The sequence below is a fragment of the Hakea prostrata genome, chromosome 1, assembly GCF_041222555.1.
Source record: "Hakea prostrata isolate BN-2017 chromosome 1, UWA_Hpros_2, whole genome shotgun sequence".
Classification (NCBI taxonomy): Eukaryota; Viridiplantae; Streptophyta; class Magnoliopsida; order Proteales; family Proteaceae; genus Hakea; species Hakea prostrata.
Window position 1 is genome coordinate 37,915,448 of NC_142600.1, and position 15,505 is coordinate 37,930,952.

The 15,505-nt window shown below is 41.5% G+C and overlaps 1 protein-coding gene across 1 annotated transcript in view; it reads left to right on the plus strand.

Annotated features, from left to right (window-relative positions):
• LOC149028910 (putative inactive purple acid phosphatase 27) overlaps window positions 1-13,999 on the plus strand; it is a 40,332-nt gene extending 26,333 nt beyond the window's left edge. Inside the window, exons 7-13 of the mRNA XM_089139323.1 lie at window positions 12,209-12,396; window positions 12,482-12,668; window positions 12,761-12,828; window positions 12,915-13,011; window positions 13,115-13,303; window positions 13,428-13,508; window positions 13,890-13,999. Of these exons, the coding sequence (XP_088995449.1) occupies window positions 12,209-12,396; window positions 12,482-12,668; window positions 12,761-12,828; window positions 12,915-13,011; window positions 13,115-13,303; window positions 13,428-13,508; window positions 13,890-13,961 (882 nt within the window). The 3' untranslated portion in view covers window positions 13,962-13,999. The remainder of the gene's footprint in view (window positions 1-12,208; window positions 12,397-12,481; window positions 12,669-12,760; window positions 12,829-12,914; window positions 13,012-13,114; window positions 13,304-13,427; window positions 13,509-13,889) is intronic.
• The last annotated feature ends 1,506 nt before the right edge of the window (window positions 14,000-15,505 follow it).

Sequence of the window (15,505 nt, forward strand, 5' to 3'; positions counted from 1 at the left end):
ACACATTCAGAACATATAATAATGCAATGTGATATGGAACATATGATGCAGATATGAGCCTAACTCTATGAATGCTGGTCTCTAAGCTAGACATGCTTTAAGTCATAGCACCGTACTTCTCTGGGTCGTCAGTCACTCTCCCATTTCCATATCTTGGGAATGCCCGGGGAAGATCGGTAAAGTCATCAAAAACCATGGTAAGGGGAATCGGTCACCGCTCTCTTACATCACCATTTGGTCAAGTACTGGCGCATGTCACAGTAAAGCCTAGCCCAATGCAAGTCATCTACTCAGTCGGTCAAGTCAGATTTAGATACGTCCATTCCTCGCCCTCGGCGATCCTTTCCGGTATCCTTCACTCTAGAGTCAGCGAAATCCCGGATTTCGGACTCATCAACCCTATTGGTCATCCACATATAGTAAACGGGAAGCTCTCACGTCCTCTCACGGATTGGTTACCGGTCTTGAGTGCCTGTGAGCCCAAGTCTATCCATATGCAACTCTACCAATAAATGGCCCCTTTCAAGTATCCGTAGCATGGTTTATGTCCCCTACCGGATTGGCTACCGGCCTAGAGCGCCCATCCAACCATACACTACCACGGGTTGTTCGGTCTCAATGCCCTTCCGATTCGGGTCTGACACGACAAGGATGAACCTAGCCACACCACTAGACACTCCTATGTATGTCATCCAATAACTCGGGAGAGTGATAGGCACCATCGGAGAATATCCCATACTATTCCCTCCGATGCCCAAGGACAGAAGTGTCAGTAGGACGCCCTCCAATCCCAAGTCATACGTAAGCAATCACACATCAGATCTCATCATTTCTCATGCATCCAATGCATATTCATAATAGTACTCAAATCATGATATTGAAACGAATCATTATAAACATAAGTAAATCAAAATGATAGAGTAATACAACAATTGTATAAAGATTTAAATATTACTGTCCTAACACATATGTATCAGTATCATAATGATTGAAAGAAATTTAGGGACTTCATTCTTGAATAAAGCATAGTTCAATATTTGATGACTTATATGTTTATGGATATAACCATCCTTACCTTGGATGAGTTGATGATGAATTGAGAATACCAAGAATAGTCCAATAGAAGTGTTAAGGCCCTAAACAAACATCAATAATAAGTTAGAAAAGAAGTCGGGAAGATCGGATGTCATTCGAGTCAAAACTTACCAAGGTTGCTGTCAGCAACAACTTTGGTTGATGGTTTTGGTTGATGGTATCGACCAAAATGATCGACCAAAATAGTCCTCGGGCAGAATAGTGGATTTTGGGGATTTTTGGTCCGAAATGAGTCTTCCGGTGTTCGGATCAATCTGGAACTTGGAGGCATACTTAACAACAGTAGTAGGACACTATAAATCAAGGAATTAATCCAATCCAATGGTCTAATTAAAAAGCCCCAATTTGAGCTATCAAGTTCAAGTGATAAACATCATGGCATGAGTTGGAATTGATTGCATTGATGAGGAATAGCATGCAATAGCTAGAGGAACTAATAGAAATTCGATTGGAATCATATGGCAATGTTAAACATGAACATAATACACTTTATAGCTCAGTTTGATATCAAATGGTATGATGTTAATAGGTAAAGCATGGAATACATATGCTAGGCATAAGATATAAGCATTAGCATCAATGAATGGCTAAGGGAATCATGGATTGAGCATGAGTAGGCACTTGGAGTGGTGGTTGCAAGGTTGCAGCACCATTCCAAATGTCCCATTAGCAAGATGACAATAGAAAGGAGTAGAAAATGGTAGGGTAGAGAGTGGAATGAAGAGTCTTACCTTAGTGTAGAAGATGAAGGCAAGAATCAATGATAAACTAAGTGTCTTTGATGAGATACCCTTCACACTAACCAAGGAGCTGCTTTGGGAAGCTCTCCCCACGTTCCCAGGTGAGAAAAATGATTGCAAAAGGCTCAAGGCTCAAGGTCATATTAAATAGAAAAGGAATATTCCATGGAATCATTAACTTGGCAGACTGGGACATTTTGGTCGATGGTATCGACCAAAATGATCGACCAAGATGATTTCAGCAGAAAACTCAGGTTTAGAACAGCAACTTCAAGTAGGGATTTGAAAGGCTATACAAGGTCAAATTGAGTGAGGTTTTCTTCCACAATTCAATCAAGAAGTCTAGTTTCGGGGAATACCTTCGGATTGTGCACAGGAGGTCATTTGGTACATCAACCATATTAATCTTCTCCGATGCGCAGATTTTCCTTAAACACTGACAATGCATTTAAGCAAGGGGTATCATTGTCAATGTCCATGGGCTCGGTCTCCGAATCATGATCATCAATCAGGATGGTCCATAGATCTCTTCTTCCACCGCTTCGGGTCCTTGGACCTGAATACAACAGTGGATCCGGGTCAGGGTCAAGGTTAGAATAGGGCTGGATATTACACGAAGAGTCTCCTTCGGGGGTGCACCAACAGGTTCACCAACAGGCTCACCAGCAGGAGCGCCGGCAGCACCATTGGCAACGGAGTGATCAAGATCTTCCTTGGAAAGACGAGCGATCACTTCAGGCAAAGGAGGCGCAGGGACGGCATCAATAGAAGCTGCAGGAATCTGACTTGAAGATTCACCGCCAGCAGTCGCCTTACGCTTGGAGGATTCACTAGCTGAAACCACCGCACTGGCCCCAACCACGGCCGACGGAACGCTTTTCTTGCAAGATTTAGCTCTAATAAAGTTCGGGTTGATCTTGGGAGCCACTATGCAAAACAACAAAAAAAAACCAGCCGTATCAGTACGAAATAAACGACAAGCAACAACGGGGAAACCCTAGTTTTCTACAGCTTCTGATAGACCAACAAACTAAACCCCAAGTATAACTACTGTGCAGTTTACTCCGGGGGGAAGTGGGGAAAGAGATGAGTAATCAAAAAAAAAAAAAAAAAAACTCACTTGTTCAGAAGAGGATAGAGCCGCTGTTGGAGTACGAGGAATACGGAAGCAGGCCGAAGGACGAAAGGTTGCTTTGGCACTTTAGCAAATCTAACTTGCAGAAGTCAAGATAGATGTGAGTACCCACGAAGGCTTTAAATAGCCTAAGCTATAAGACGACGGTTGAAGGCTAAGGACAACCGACAACCCAGATCGAAATGACGCTTCAAAATCCGCAAAAAGCAAGATCAACGGTCGAAGGGATGCCACATGGAAACATGTGGAAGCGAGCACCTGATGCAGAGATACCTCCAATCGTCGCACTGCCATTAAAATAATGGATGCATTTCCGATTCATTGGAAACAGTGAATGGTATACTAAAGCAGGAAAACGTTTGAACTTCGCAGAAGGGAAACGTGCGGACTTTGCAATAAATGAAGTAGTGGGGAAGATTCATGCATCTTCTCGAAACGCATCTTCACAATATTTCTACAAGATTATTATTCGGCGAGGAATGAAAAGTTAAGTGATAAGTTTTATCATACTTTGATATTCAAGGCAAGATTTCGGCAGGAGACGGGGAAATTTTGAGGCCAAAATGAAAAAAGAAATGTCTATTCATTAAATTGAGGGTAAATCTTTACAAAAGAACAACTCCCTAAGCCTTTTCTTCATTGTTGCCCGAGGGACCCTGGTCGGGAGGACTTTTCTCTGGACCCTGAGAAGAGCCTTCCTCAAGAGTGGCATCGGCTGAATCCTCTACAGCAACAACTTGAGACTCGACTTGTGATTTCTCCTCTGGAAGAGCCGGCTCGTCATTCAGATATGCCTCATATTGAGGGTCAGCTGGAAAAGGATCATCTTCTCCCTGAGCCCAGTCCGGGAGATCCATACCAACTTTCCCGATGACCTCTTGGTGGCATACCTCACGAAAGGGAGAAGTGTCGAAGTCAGGGATTGTTCCAAGGATTTGCTCTCAGATGTCGTTCTGCCCCATTCGATAAGCTTGAATGTTGTAGAAACCAAGCAACTCGGAGAAAGGTACGCTGTTCAGGTATTTCCGAATGCACTCCTTCCGAAGCTCTGGCTTTATACGCTCAGGCTTGCTAGGGATCGCCAACTTCAGATGTTCTTCGAGCTCCCTACTTTTGATTTCAAGGCTGTCACCAAACAACGTGGCAGCTGCCTTTTGCTTCCTGGCCTCGCGCTCGGCAGCAGAGATACGAATTTTCGAAGCTTCAAGGGCTTCCTTGAGGGAGATCACTTCTTCCTCATGCTTTTTCTGCAGCTCCACGGTAGCTGTAGTCAATTCTGTCTATTTCGAGAATTGGCCTTGGCCAATTTCTCTTCACAAGTTTGCAGCAAGGAGCTGGTGCGACCAACCCGGCTCAATGCTTCCATGTGTTGATAAAAGCTCAACACAACATTCCCCGGGAAGACGGAAGATATCGAAGAAGTCATAAGAAATTATGAAAACATAAGTAAGCAAGAAGACCGGTACCTTGTAGATTGACTAACAAGGGAGGTGTCATCCGGGGCTTCAAACTCCCGGCGATCGAAGGAGCAAGATTGAGGGAGCTCCATTCTGCAGCTTTCTCGGGATCCCGAGTAACCCCGTCGGTCATCTTCGGGGTCCACTGGGGATGAAGACCTCCTCACCATCCGTCGAAGCTTTGGATTTTTTATTTGAGGGAGCATCAATTGTGTCATGCCTCCTCTTGGTTCGGGCGGAGGAAGAGACATTAGCCCTCTCCACCATTGGTTTCTTCCCTTTACCCGAAGCATCAGCTACAGACCTGATATTCCTGATACCCCTATAAGAGGGGTCGGGAGAGGGAAGAGAAGCCTCTTGATCTACTGTCAAGACCCTGGGCGATCGTTGCTCGGCTGTCACAACGGCCCTAGCGACCTTCACCCGCAGGCTTTCAGGGTTCGTTCTGGGAGGCACTACAAAGAAGAAGGACAAGAATCAGAATTCAAAACATATTACTTAAGTCAAATCAAAGGATGATGGTTAGAAGCTCACAATGAGCCAAGCCCCAAGATCTTGAAGGATGGAGTTATATTCCACTTCATATCCATGTATCTCTTGATACCACGGAATGGATTTGATCTTTCTGATGGACGCCTCATCTTCTCTGGATAAGGGAAGGCCCCGGTTACTCTCGGACGAAGAAGTAAACCTCCTCCAGGTGGTTGGGAAGTTAAGATCTGATGGAGGCGCTCGACAGAAAAAGTATCATTCGCGCCATCTTTTGTGGTTAGAAGGGCAAGTTCCTTTGACAAGGATGCAGCCCCTCCAATCAAGTTCAGCCTTATTGCGTTTGGAAAGAAAGACCCATCCGGGAGGATGGGAGATAGAAAGAACATGAAAATGTAAAAAAGGAGAAAGAGATGGCGTAATGCCAAGCTCAAAACACAAACCCAAGAAGCCGACGATGAGACGCCAGCTATTGGGGAGGAGCATCCCAAGACAAATGTTCCAGTGATTCAAAACTGCGGAGAACAAAGGATTAAAAAAGGGAAAGCGAACCCCGCTTTCCAGTGCATCTATATACAGAGAAAATTCACCCGAAAGGGATGAATCAACCCTCTCATCAGGATGGGGAGCCCTAACCTAATATGAGGAAGGAAGATCAAAATCTTGGACAGCTGAAAGAAGGGTTTCTCCATTGTAAATGGAAGGAACAGAGCTAGGTCCACCATTGGACCCGGAGGTTTGAGGCTGCCTAGAAGACTCGACAATCTTGGAAGATCCAGACTCGAGAAGGACAGGAGAAGTTTCGGTTTTTCTTTCAAAACCTTTTTGAGAAACTTCAGCGAACTCCTGCCAGAGGACGGTTAGGGTTTTGTTATCACTATCCGACTGTTTGGGAGCAGGAGAAGCAAAAGCATCACCGCTATTACCAACATGGGGTACTAAAGAAGCCCTATCGTCCGCCATTACTCGTTTCAGTAAACTACAAAAAGAAAAGACCAGTAAACTTACTGATTCAGTGAGACGGAAGCTTGAGAGCAGGAAGGCGCGAAGCGGAGACAACAAAGGTTCAAATTCCGGACAGGAAGAATGAAACCTACGATGACAACGAACTGCTTTTAAAACTCCCGCACGAGTGTTCGGGAATCTGAACGATCGAGATTGATTCAAAATCAACGATCAAGATTGAAAGACGTTTTGAAAGTTTGAACTCACGAATCCGAAATAGGCGTTCGGAAACCGTCGCTTGGATGACGTGAGCCACGACAGATCAACTGCAACGAGATATGTGGCCTTACACTCACAACGCTCGAGGAAAAGTGACCACCGCATTAAATGAGATATGACATTTAATGAAGCACGCAGAGATCATCACCTGACGACGAACCCTGTTAAAAACCAAGCCCTTGGGATCGACTGAACGCTTGGTCTGGGGGGCTCGTGATATGGAGAGTTTATGATCAGACCGGGTTCATACCTGGTCCGACCCTCGACCCCGGTCGAGACGGAGAAAACCAAATCGCTCCTGAGCAAACCGGATCCGGAAGATGGCTTGCTGAAGAAGAAAGTTTATTGGGCTGCAAGCGTGCCCTAATCTTACTTATGGATTAGGGTAATCACCCTGATGATGGCAGACTCAAACTGACGGCTGCGGATAATCATTATCAAAGGGATAACTATCGCATAACCTAACGGTTATCTCAGGAGTCCTCTACTAGCCCAAACTAGTAGAAGTCTATCGCTCAACGGATCTAACTGATGAGATCCAACGACTACCCGAAGAAGGCTCAAGTGCATCCAACGAAGGAGATTCGAAGGTACACTCTATATAAACCTCACTACCATACAAGGTGAGGGACGGATCAATCGATCAAAAAGAATACTATCTGAGACTCAGGTTCAGAATACGACTGATAGACCTAAACTATCAGCGATTTGCTATCTAGATCACCTTTCCCGTTTCTTCATTCATTAGCTCTGTGCTTCTTGCAGAGCCGTTTGTGATTAAGTTCATCAACTGACTTAGCCTTCGGAGGTGGACTCCCGACCCCAGCGGTCGGGCCACATCTGACGCTTTCGTTTTGCAGGACATCACGTGGAGATCCAAGGGCTGAGCAGATTTTGGACGCATCAACCCTAAACCTGGCCAAAACCTATTTCCAAAGTTGAACTATTCAGGTGGGTGAAGGGGGAAATCGTTCGCCCATATTTTTCTTTCCTTTCTCCTATGACCAAGTATTGTGCTTGGCAAATCAAGGGCATTGCCGGAAACTACCTGTGAAACCCAGCCCTAACCTTGACCCGGAAACCTTGTTATTTGTAGGTCCGATGACCCAAGTAAAGTAAAAGTCACTTTGGGCCATCCCGGGGACTTGGTGTCCGGCTTTGAATCCATGAGGTTGATGATGGGTTCTATTTATGGAAACGATCCTGATGAGATCTAATTAGTTGATGGCTTGGGTGATCTCTATCTTGGTTTGAAGGCATTTCTACCTACTGGTAGTCACTTGACTTGTGTGCAAAACCCCTTTGGTTTGGTTTGATCTGGACCTTCAATTCCCTGTTTTGGCCTTCTTTGTCGCATTGGTCGGTTGGTCGCTGGGCCGTCGCCAATCCACTCGCCAATGGGTCTGTCTTTGGCATTGGTTGATTCTTGCTCTATTTAAGCCTAACCTCGAGTCCACTTCGTTTTCTGCCTCCAAACCCTCGGAGCGACCGCCTCTGCGTCATCTCTCTTGCATCCTTGGGTTTTCTTGGCGGATCTTCGTCGGAACTCTTCTTTTTGCATCAAGGTATGTCTACTCTCTCTTCTTCTCCTACATCTTGGTTTTTCTTTCCTTTTGAGTTGAGGCGGTGAAGAGATGCTGCATCCTCTGTTGCAAACATCTCCGAACATGTTCTCATGATCATCCTAAGGATTAGGCTAGAACAATGATCTTAACCATGATCATTGCAAGCTTTTGAAGGATTCATGATCAAACCATGATTTAATCTCTGTTAATTTCCTAATCTGAATTCGATCTCTTTGGATCTTCTTTCATTGATCATGTTAGTGGTTAATGGTTGTGTTTTCTTTCTATGATCCATAATCCATAGAATTCTAGTTGTTCTCTTCTACCTTACTATGTGTTCTTCATGATGCATGATAGTACATATATGGTAGGTTTTATTTCCTTATTTAGATTTATGCTTCTAAGCCTTATTCCGGGAGACCTATGCATGTTTTCATGTTTTCATTACCGAAAGCAATGATCCATCCTCCTATAGTTATTGTCCTTGTTTTCTATTTCAAAATTCATCAAGATCCATGTTTGATTTATTTATGGTAACTTTTTGTTTCCTAATTTGGATCTTGATACCTTGATTTGATTAGTGTTTTGGGTCCCCTATATGCTGAATACTACTGATGTAGTTTACCCCTTGATTAGTACCCTTTTGAACCACCAAATTCGGTTTCATATCTCAAAACTCTGATTTTCTAGCTATCGTCTGCATTGGTCGACTGTTGGTCGTGGACCACTCGACCAATCCACTCGACCAATGAGTCAGAACTCCGTTGGTCTGTTTGGATGCTTTGCTATATTTTCGTTAGGGATCTTTCCTAATATGTTGTATATACTTGTTTAGGACCTTCTTCTCAAGTTTGCCAAGATCTTACTTGATTTCTTAGGATTCTTTGCGAGTTATAAAGGTAGGATGGTTATTTCCTTAATTACATAGATAGCATGAATCTAGTTTCTATATTTGAATATCATTAATATGTTTCTTAATTAGATTCTTACAATGATATACTACTGTTGCATAACTTTGATTACGGTAGCATTGCTTATTCATATTGAATTGATTCATGTATGATTTATTTACCAATGTTATACAAATGATTGTAAATATTGATTTCTTTCCATATTGGAGTTACCATATATGTGATGATATGAATTGATGCATGTGTATGCTTACGTATGGTTTGGAAGGAGAGGTGTCCTTTTGACATTTCTGTCCTTGGACTACTACGGGAATATTATGGGATGTTTCCGGAGATGCCCTCTGGACACCTTCCTAAACTGTTGGATGACATATATGGATTGTCTAGTAGTGTTTGGCTAGGATGTCTGTTATGTCGACCCTAATCGGAGGGGTATTGAGACCGAACGACCCGTGGTGCATGGGGATTCATGGGCGCTCAAGACCGGTAACCAATCCGTGAGAGGGCGGAATCACATTGTGGGGGCCATTTATTGGTAGGGTTGCATTGGTTAGACTTGGGCTCACGGGCGCTTAAGCCGGTAACCACCCGTGAGAGGCGTGAGAGCTTCCCGTTTACCATATGTGGATGATCAATAGGGTTGGTGAGTCCGTAGTCGGGGACTATGAGGACTCTAGTGTGAAGGATCCGGAAGGATCGTCGGGGCGAGGATGGAAGTATCTGGATCGACTTGATGTAACCAAGTAGAAGACTTGCATTTGGCTGGTATTACCCCGACATGCGCCGTGCTTATACCAAGCGGTTGTGAGAGAGTGTGTTGACTTAACCCCCTAGCCATGGAATGTCCGAGGATGCCGGACCCATTACCACTGATGATGAGTGATTGAGACTTTCCTCGGGTGCGGTGCTATGACTTAAAGCATGTCCGCCAATAGAGACCAGCATACATAGAGTTAGAATCATTCATTCATTGTTTGTCTCATATCATATTGCATTTATGATTGTTCGGAATCCTGCCATTTATGTTATTATGGTTTTAACGCCTTTCGGTTTCTTCGAAACTCATTCCTTTATTGTACGTGTTGTTAGACTATCCTGCGGTACGGAATACTATGCGGTCCCTATGAGGAGCGCGGCGAAGAGACATATCTCCGGGAAGGTGATTGCGGTTACCACAATTACTCGAAGATCCCGCGGGTGGTTATGCTCCGTACAATGCTTAGTCCGACCATTGAGTGGGCGTCCTTGTGCTATTTATGAGATCTACACCTACAAGGATGTCGTCTACAAAGTGGAGAATAATTTAGTTACCCAATGTACATGCTACTGGGATTAGCTTTTATCTAGTTTATTCTTTCGAGCTACTTTTCCGCTGGATGTAAAGTGGGATTTTTGCTTCACTTTACCTATCTGTTTGACACTCTGATTATATATCTATTATTCCGTTTCGTTTATGATTCATTCTTTCTTTATTGAATCTATGATTTATCTTCCGCACTCTTGTTATGGTTGTTCATGATTATGTTATTGCTTATGTGGGAGGTTGATCACTCGATACCTGATCTTCGGGCTGTGGATCACACTCTCGGGTATGCCAGATAGGGTACCGGCTGGGAGGGCGTGACACTACCCACCACCACCTTTGCTTACTGTTCAAACTCGATTTTAGGGTTTGATAGTTCTGAAGCTCTTGATTTTGGATTTTAGGGTTTTTCTATGCAAATGTCAAGAAATCTGAATTTTATCCTTAAATCCAAAAGAAAACTTTAGGTATGTTAGAAATTTTGTCTGAAATTAGAAAAGCTTAGATGACTTATCATCCTTAGTGTAGTTGGTAATCTTATTTCTAGAGGAATTTCAGCATCAACCATCAACCTCAATAGCTTAATGTATCTGGATCTTCGAAACAACCATATTTGTGTTGAGATCTCTAGTGACTTGGAAAGCTTACGATGCTGATAGAGCATTACTTAGTCGGAATCAGCTCTATGGATGGTTCCAAATTCTAGGGTTGTTTTAAGAGTTATGGTGTTATGAACGGTTTTGCTCAAACACTGAACCCAGTATCTCCTAGATGATTCATCCCAAGGTTGGAGGGCCCAACGAGAAATCTACATACTTCCTCTTTTTCCTTGGAAGGTGGTATGCCAACTTTGTCTGAGGCATTGATCCCGAGACAGAACAAAGCCTTTACCGAACCAAAGCGAATCGGATTCAAGGGATCGACCCATGGAAGACATCGAGATGCCATACCAAGGCCCAAGTCTCAATCATGTGTGGTGGGGCTCCCAAAACCAGCATCTCGATGAGCCCAATCTCGATTTGCCACACCAAGAAGCCAAGAGAATTGATCGGATCATATCCATGGCGAGACAAAGGTGTCAATCTTCGTCCCTAGAAACAACTGAGGTAGGAAGATATTGTGTGCCTCAGGGTCTAACAATCCGTACCTACCAGGATATCAATTGACTTTACCCATATCTATATGGGATGTCATTCTAGCTGAAGTGACGGTTGCACAGACTTGAATCTGTCACACAAACTCCCATTGCCATCTAGTATCAATAGTAGACCTGTTAGAACGGTCATATCCTTGCTAGCTAGGTCTTGACCCCAAAGAAGATCCTGGACACGCTAGACAATCCAACAATTACTAAGGATCAAGTTCAACTATCAATACCTCTTACCTACCACTGTATCTGGTAATGCACATTTACTCCTTCATTGCTTACTGTTCAGCCTAACAAAATGGCCTAAGTCACCAACCTTGGGGCAATGTTATTCGTAAATCTAACTTAAGTTTCAAAAGTAGTTGATTGACCCTCGAGCCGACCTGCACTCACTTTCTCCTTTGTGAATAGGTTTCAGAACCAGTAGTGGGATCTACTATGGTCACTCAAAGGGGTATGATTGACAATGATTATGAGTGCTTTTGGACACTAGATCTCAGTGGGTTCAGAAATAAGAAATAATGTGCCTCACAAACTCTGTATCTGTTATTCTGTTTGATTTGTCTTGACAGGATTATGAAGCTTGCCATACAAAAAAACATTCCTTCTCATAATTGGATTTAAAGTCTTCGCATTCTTCACTTGTTTAAAAGAGAGTGTCTACGTTCAGTTAACAGATTAGGTATTGGATTTTCTGAATAATCTTGCCCAACTTAACCGATGAAGAAAATGATGGATTCCCCCTTCACCCACCTCTATGAGTGTTTCAACCTTGAAAATAAGATGTAAAGTCAAGGGTACTTTGAAAATAGGGTTTAAGTTAGGGGGCATTTGAACCATTTTAACAAGTAGGAGGTATTTTGATCATAGCAAAAGAAAAAAAAGAAAGAATTTGAATCCAATCATGAATTGGAACGGGTCCTTGACAGTGTCTACCGGTATGGATCTCCTTGTAAGGTTTGTAAAGCCGGGGAGTTGCATCAGTTTCGGTGCAATTTTGTTTTTTTTTTTTTTTTTTTTGGGGGGGGGGGGGTTGCATGGGAAAATCTCTTAGATCTATAAGTACAGCTAAACAATATTTTATTTAAGGTCATGCACATGTATACATTCTCTTAGTTGAGGTTACATTGTCAAATGATCAGCCAGGAGCAATATCAGTCGCAGAAACCATGGCCGAAGAAGTTGCTTCAGGCAATGTTGATTCAATTTTCCACATTGGAGACATAAGCTATGCAACAGGATTCTTAGTGGAGTGGGACTATTTCCTTCACCAAATTGTGCCTTTGGCATCTCATGTTTCATACATGACTGCAATAGGAAACCATGAGAGGTACTGATCATATCTTCTTCACCTTCATTTAAGTTCATCTCTTCTTATTTGTCGCAATTGCAACTTGACAATAACAATTTCTCAGAGACTACATAAATTCTGGATCAGTTTTCATAACACCAGACTCAGGAGGAGAGTGTGGAGTTGTTTATGAGACATATTTCCAGATGCCCACAACTGATAAGGACAAGCCATGGTACTCCATAGAACAAGGACCCGTTCATTTCACTGTAATTTCTACTGAGCATGATTGGAGCCTCAACTCTGAACAGGTAATGCAATGGATAATCTATCTTACAATTTTTTTATCATTCCTTGAAAACGTATTTCATTCCAAACACATTCTAATAGGAAAACATTACAGTACCAATGGATAGAAAAGGATCTGAGATCAGTTGACCGGTCAAGAACTCCTTGGTTAATTTTCACTGGGTAAAAACGAGTAAACCCTCTCTCTCTTTCTCTCTCACAGAGTAGATATAACAAATATTATCTAGTGAGACATTTTTCTGCTGCAGACACCGACCTATGTATACATCAATACCAGGAGGACTAATTCCCAATGCGGTTCCGAAGTTTGTCACAGCCATAGAGCCATTACTAATGAAATACAAGGTTAGAAAGGTTTTCTAATTTTTCAATAAATTAAAAAAAAAAAAAAAAAATCTAACTCAGCTGATTAATTCCGAAAACGAACTAAGTTGTCAACATGAACCAGGTAGACCTAGCTCTCTGGGGCCATGTCCATAACTATGAAAGGATGTGTGCAGTTTACCAGAAAGAATGCAAGGCCATGCCGGCCAGAGATGTCAACGGGATAGATACATATGATACTACAAATTATACTGCTCCAGTTCATGTAGTTATTGGAATGGCAGGATTTGAACTAAATGACTTCACTAGCAATGTAAGTTAATGGGTTCCATTTCTAATTTTAGTTCTTTCGTTTGATTTCCTTCTTCCAAAAGAAATTTCCCATCAATTTATGTAAACACAAGCTGATGTCATCTATGTTCTATCTTTTTGTACAGAATGGTAGCTGGAGCTTAGTTAGGATTCCTGAATTTGGGTATGTAAGATTTCATGCAACAAAGCAAGAGATGAAGGCTGAGGTTAGTATATGAAGTGTCAGATTTCCATATTTACGAATTGAAAATCAAAGAAAGAAGCATCACTACATAAGGTTGATCAGTTCGGATAGAAAGAGTCTAAGAACCTTTGAGCTGAACAGTCATAATCAAGAAATTTAACTTCAAAAGAATAATACTAAAATGATCTTTTTGACAATCGAAGGAGATTAATATTAGATGAGGATGACTCATAACTACTAGAGATTATCGAATTGCTAATCATATTTCACTTCTTGGAATTCAAAACAATTTTATTTAAAAATACATGAAGAATGATTATATTTTCTGCCCTTATAGATTTAACTGATTTTATTTTCTGCCCTTATAGATTTAACTGATTATATTTTCTGTTGTCATCTTCAGTATGTGAATTCAAAGAAAAGGATGGTTGAAGATAGCTTCCGCTTGATCAAAAGCCATACGATGGACTATTAAGATTTTATGCTTACCATAGTTTCAATCTTTGATGTACCAATATAAGAGAGAGAGAGAGAGAGAGAGAGAGAGAGAGAGAGAGAGAGAGAGAGAGAGAGAGAGAGATTCAAATGTGTCAGAAAATAATTTTATATAATTACCGTATATTCTGGATACTAGAGTATGAAAAGGTTAAATATAATGGATAAGTCCACCAAATAAAAAAGAAAATTTCATCTACAATAGTAAGAGCTTTTTATTTCGATAAAAGGTCCTTTTTATTAAGAAAAAGTGGGAAAAAAAGAAAATTACATGAGGAATATATATGAACCTATGAACAATAGTTAAGGTTAGAAATTGGAATAAGTTTATTTTTTAGATGCATGATTCTGATTAAATGCTTTTAATGCAATTCTTTCCTCCTCAATTAACATTTCTTAGTTTTGGAGAGAAACTTTACATATTCCTTTAGTTGTTAATGGTTTCTTTGAGAAATGAGAAGGGGAGAAATTGAGAATTAAATTGATTCAAATAATTTCAAGAATTTTAAATGTTTTTAATGCAGTTTCTTCTTCCTCAATTAACATTTTTCGGTTTTTTAGAGAAATTCTTCATATTCCTTTGACTGTTAGTGGTTTCTTAGAAAAATGGGAAGGGGAGAAATTGAGAATTAAATTGATTCAAATAATTTTAAGAATTTTAATTGACCATTATAGACATCATTTATTAGTAATACAAAGGTCTACTTGATTGAATACAGAGGGGTATTGGAGGAAAACGAAATGTAGCTATGTCCATTGAGTTCATGCTTTATAATAATAGTATGATATATGTTTGGAAGTAAGGTAGCTTTATTTTCCAAAAGAGAAAACATTACAAATTACAGGCGATAGTATCTCTTACCGTTAGCGTCCTTCCTCACTAATTTGGATAGAGCCAATGGAAGAGCCTAAATGTGGAAATGGACTTTGTTTGGTGTGGACTTTTTTGGTGGACTGAAAAATCCAGCCAAAAATCCACAAAAGAGTTCACTTCCTTGATAGAATAATCAAAGGTACACCACCTAAAAGTAGAGACCTAGCAAAGGATTTCAGCCCCAATATTTATCACATTCCACGACATTCTGATGGTCCCTTTTAGGATTTGCAAGGTTGTCTCTGAATCATATTCAACCTGTAAATGTGAAATCCCGCATAATCCAAATCTATAAATCTATAGTGTAGATCCGAAGACCTGAAGTGAAGGAAGAAGACAGTTGTGGACCCTCTCAATTTGAACCCATTAGGTTTGGCCTATAACCAATGGAGGTTGATAACAAAGATCTTAGTATGGAAGCCTTGTATGATTTGGAAGAAGAGGTGACTTGAATGAGGTTTGACTCAAAAGGTGGATTTTAAATACAATGTTGATACCTTTGGAAGGCCCTATAAAGTCAAGTAAGACCCTTTTCTTAAGTTGGAAGAGGACCCAAATGGTGGATTTGGCTTCTGGGAACCAAAATTCAACATTTTAACATAAGGCACTGCCTTGGTCGATTGCTTTGATCAATCCAATCAACTAAGGCT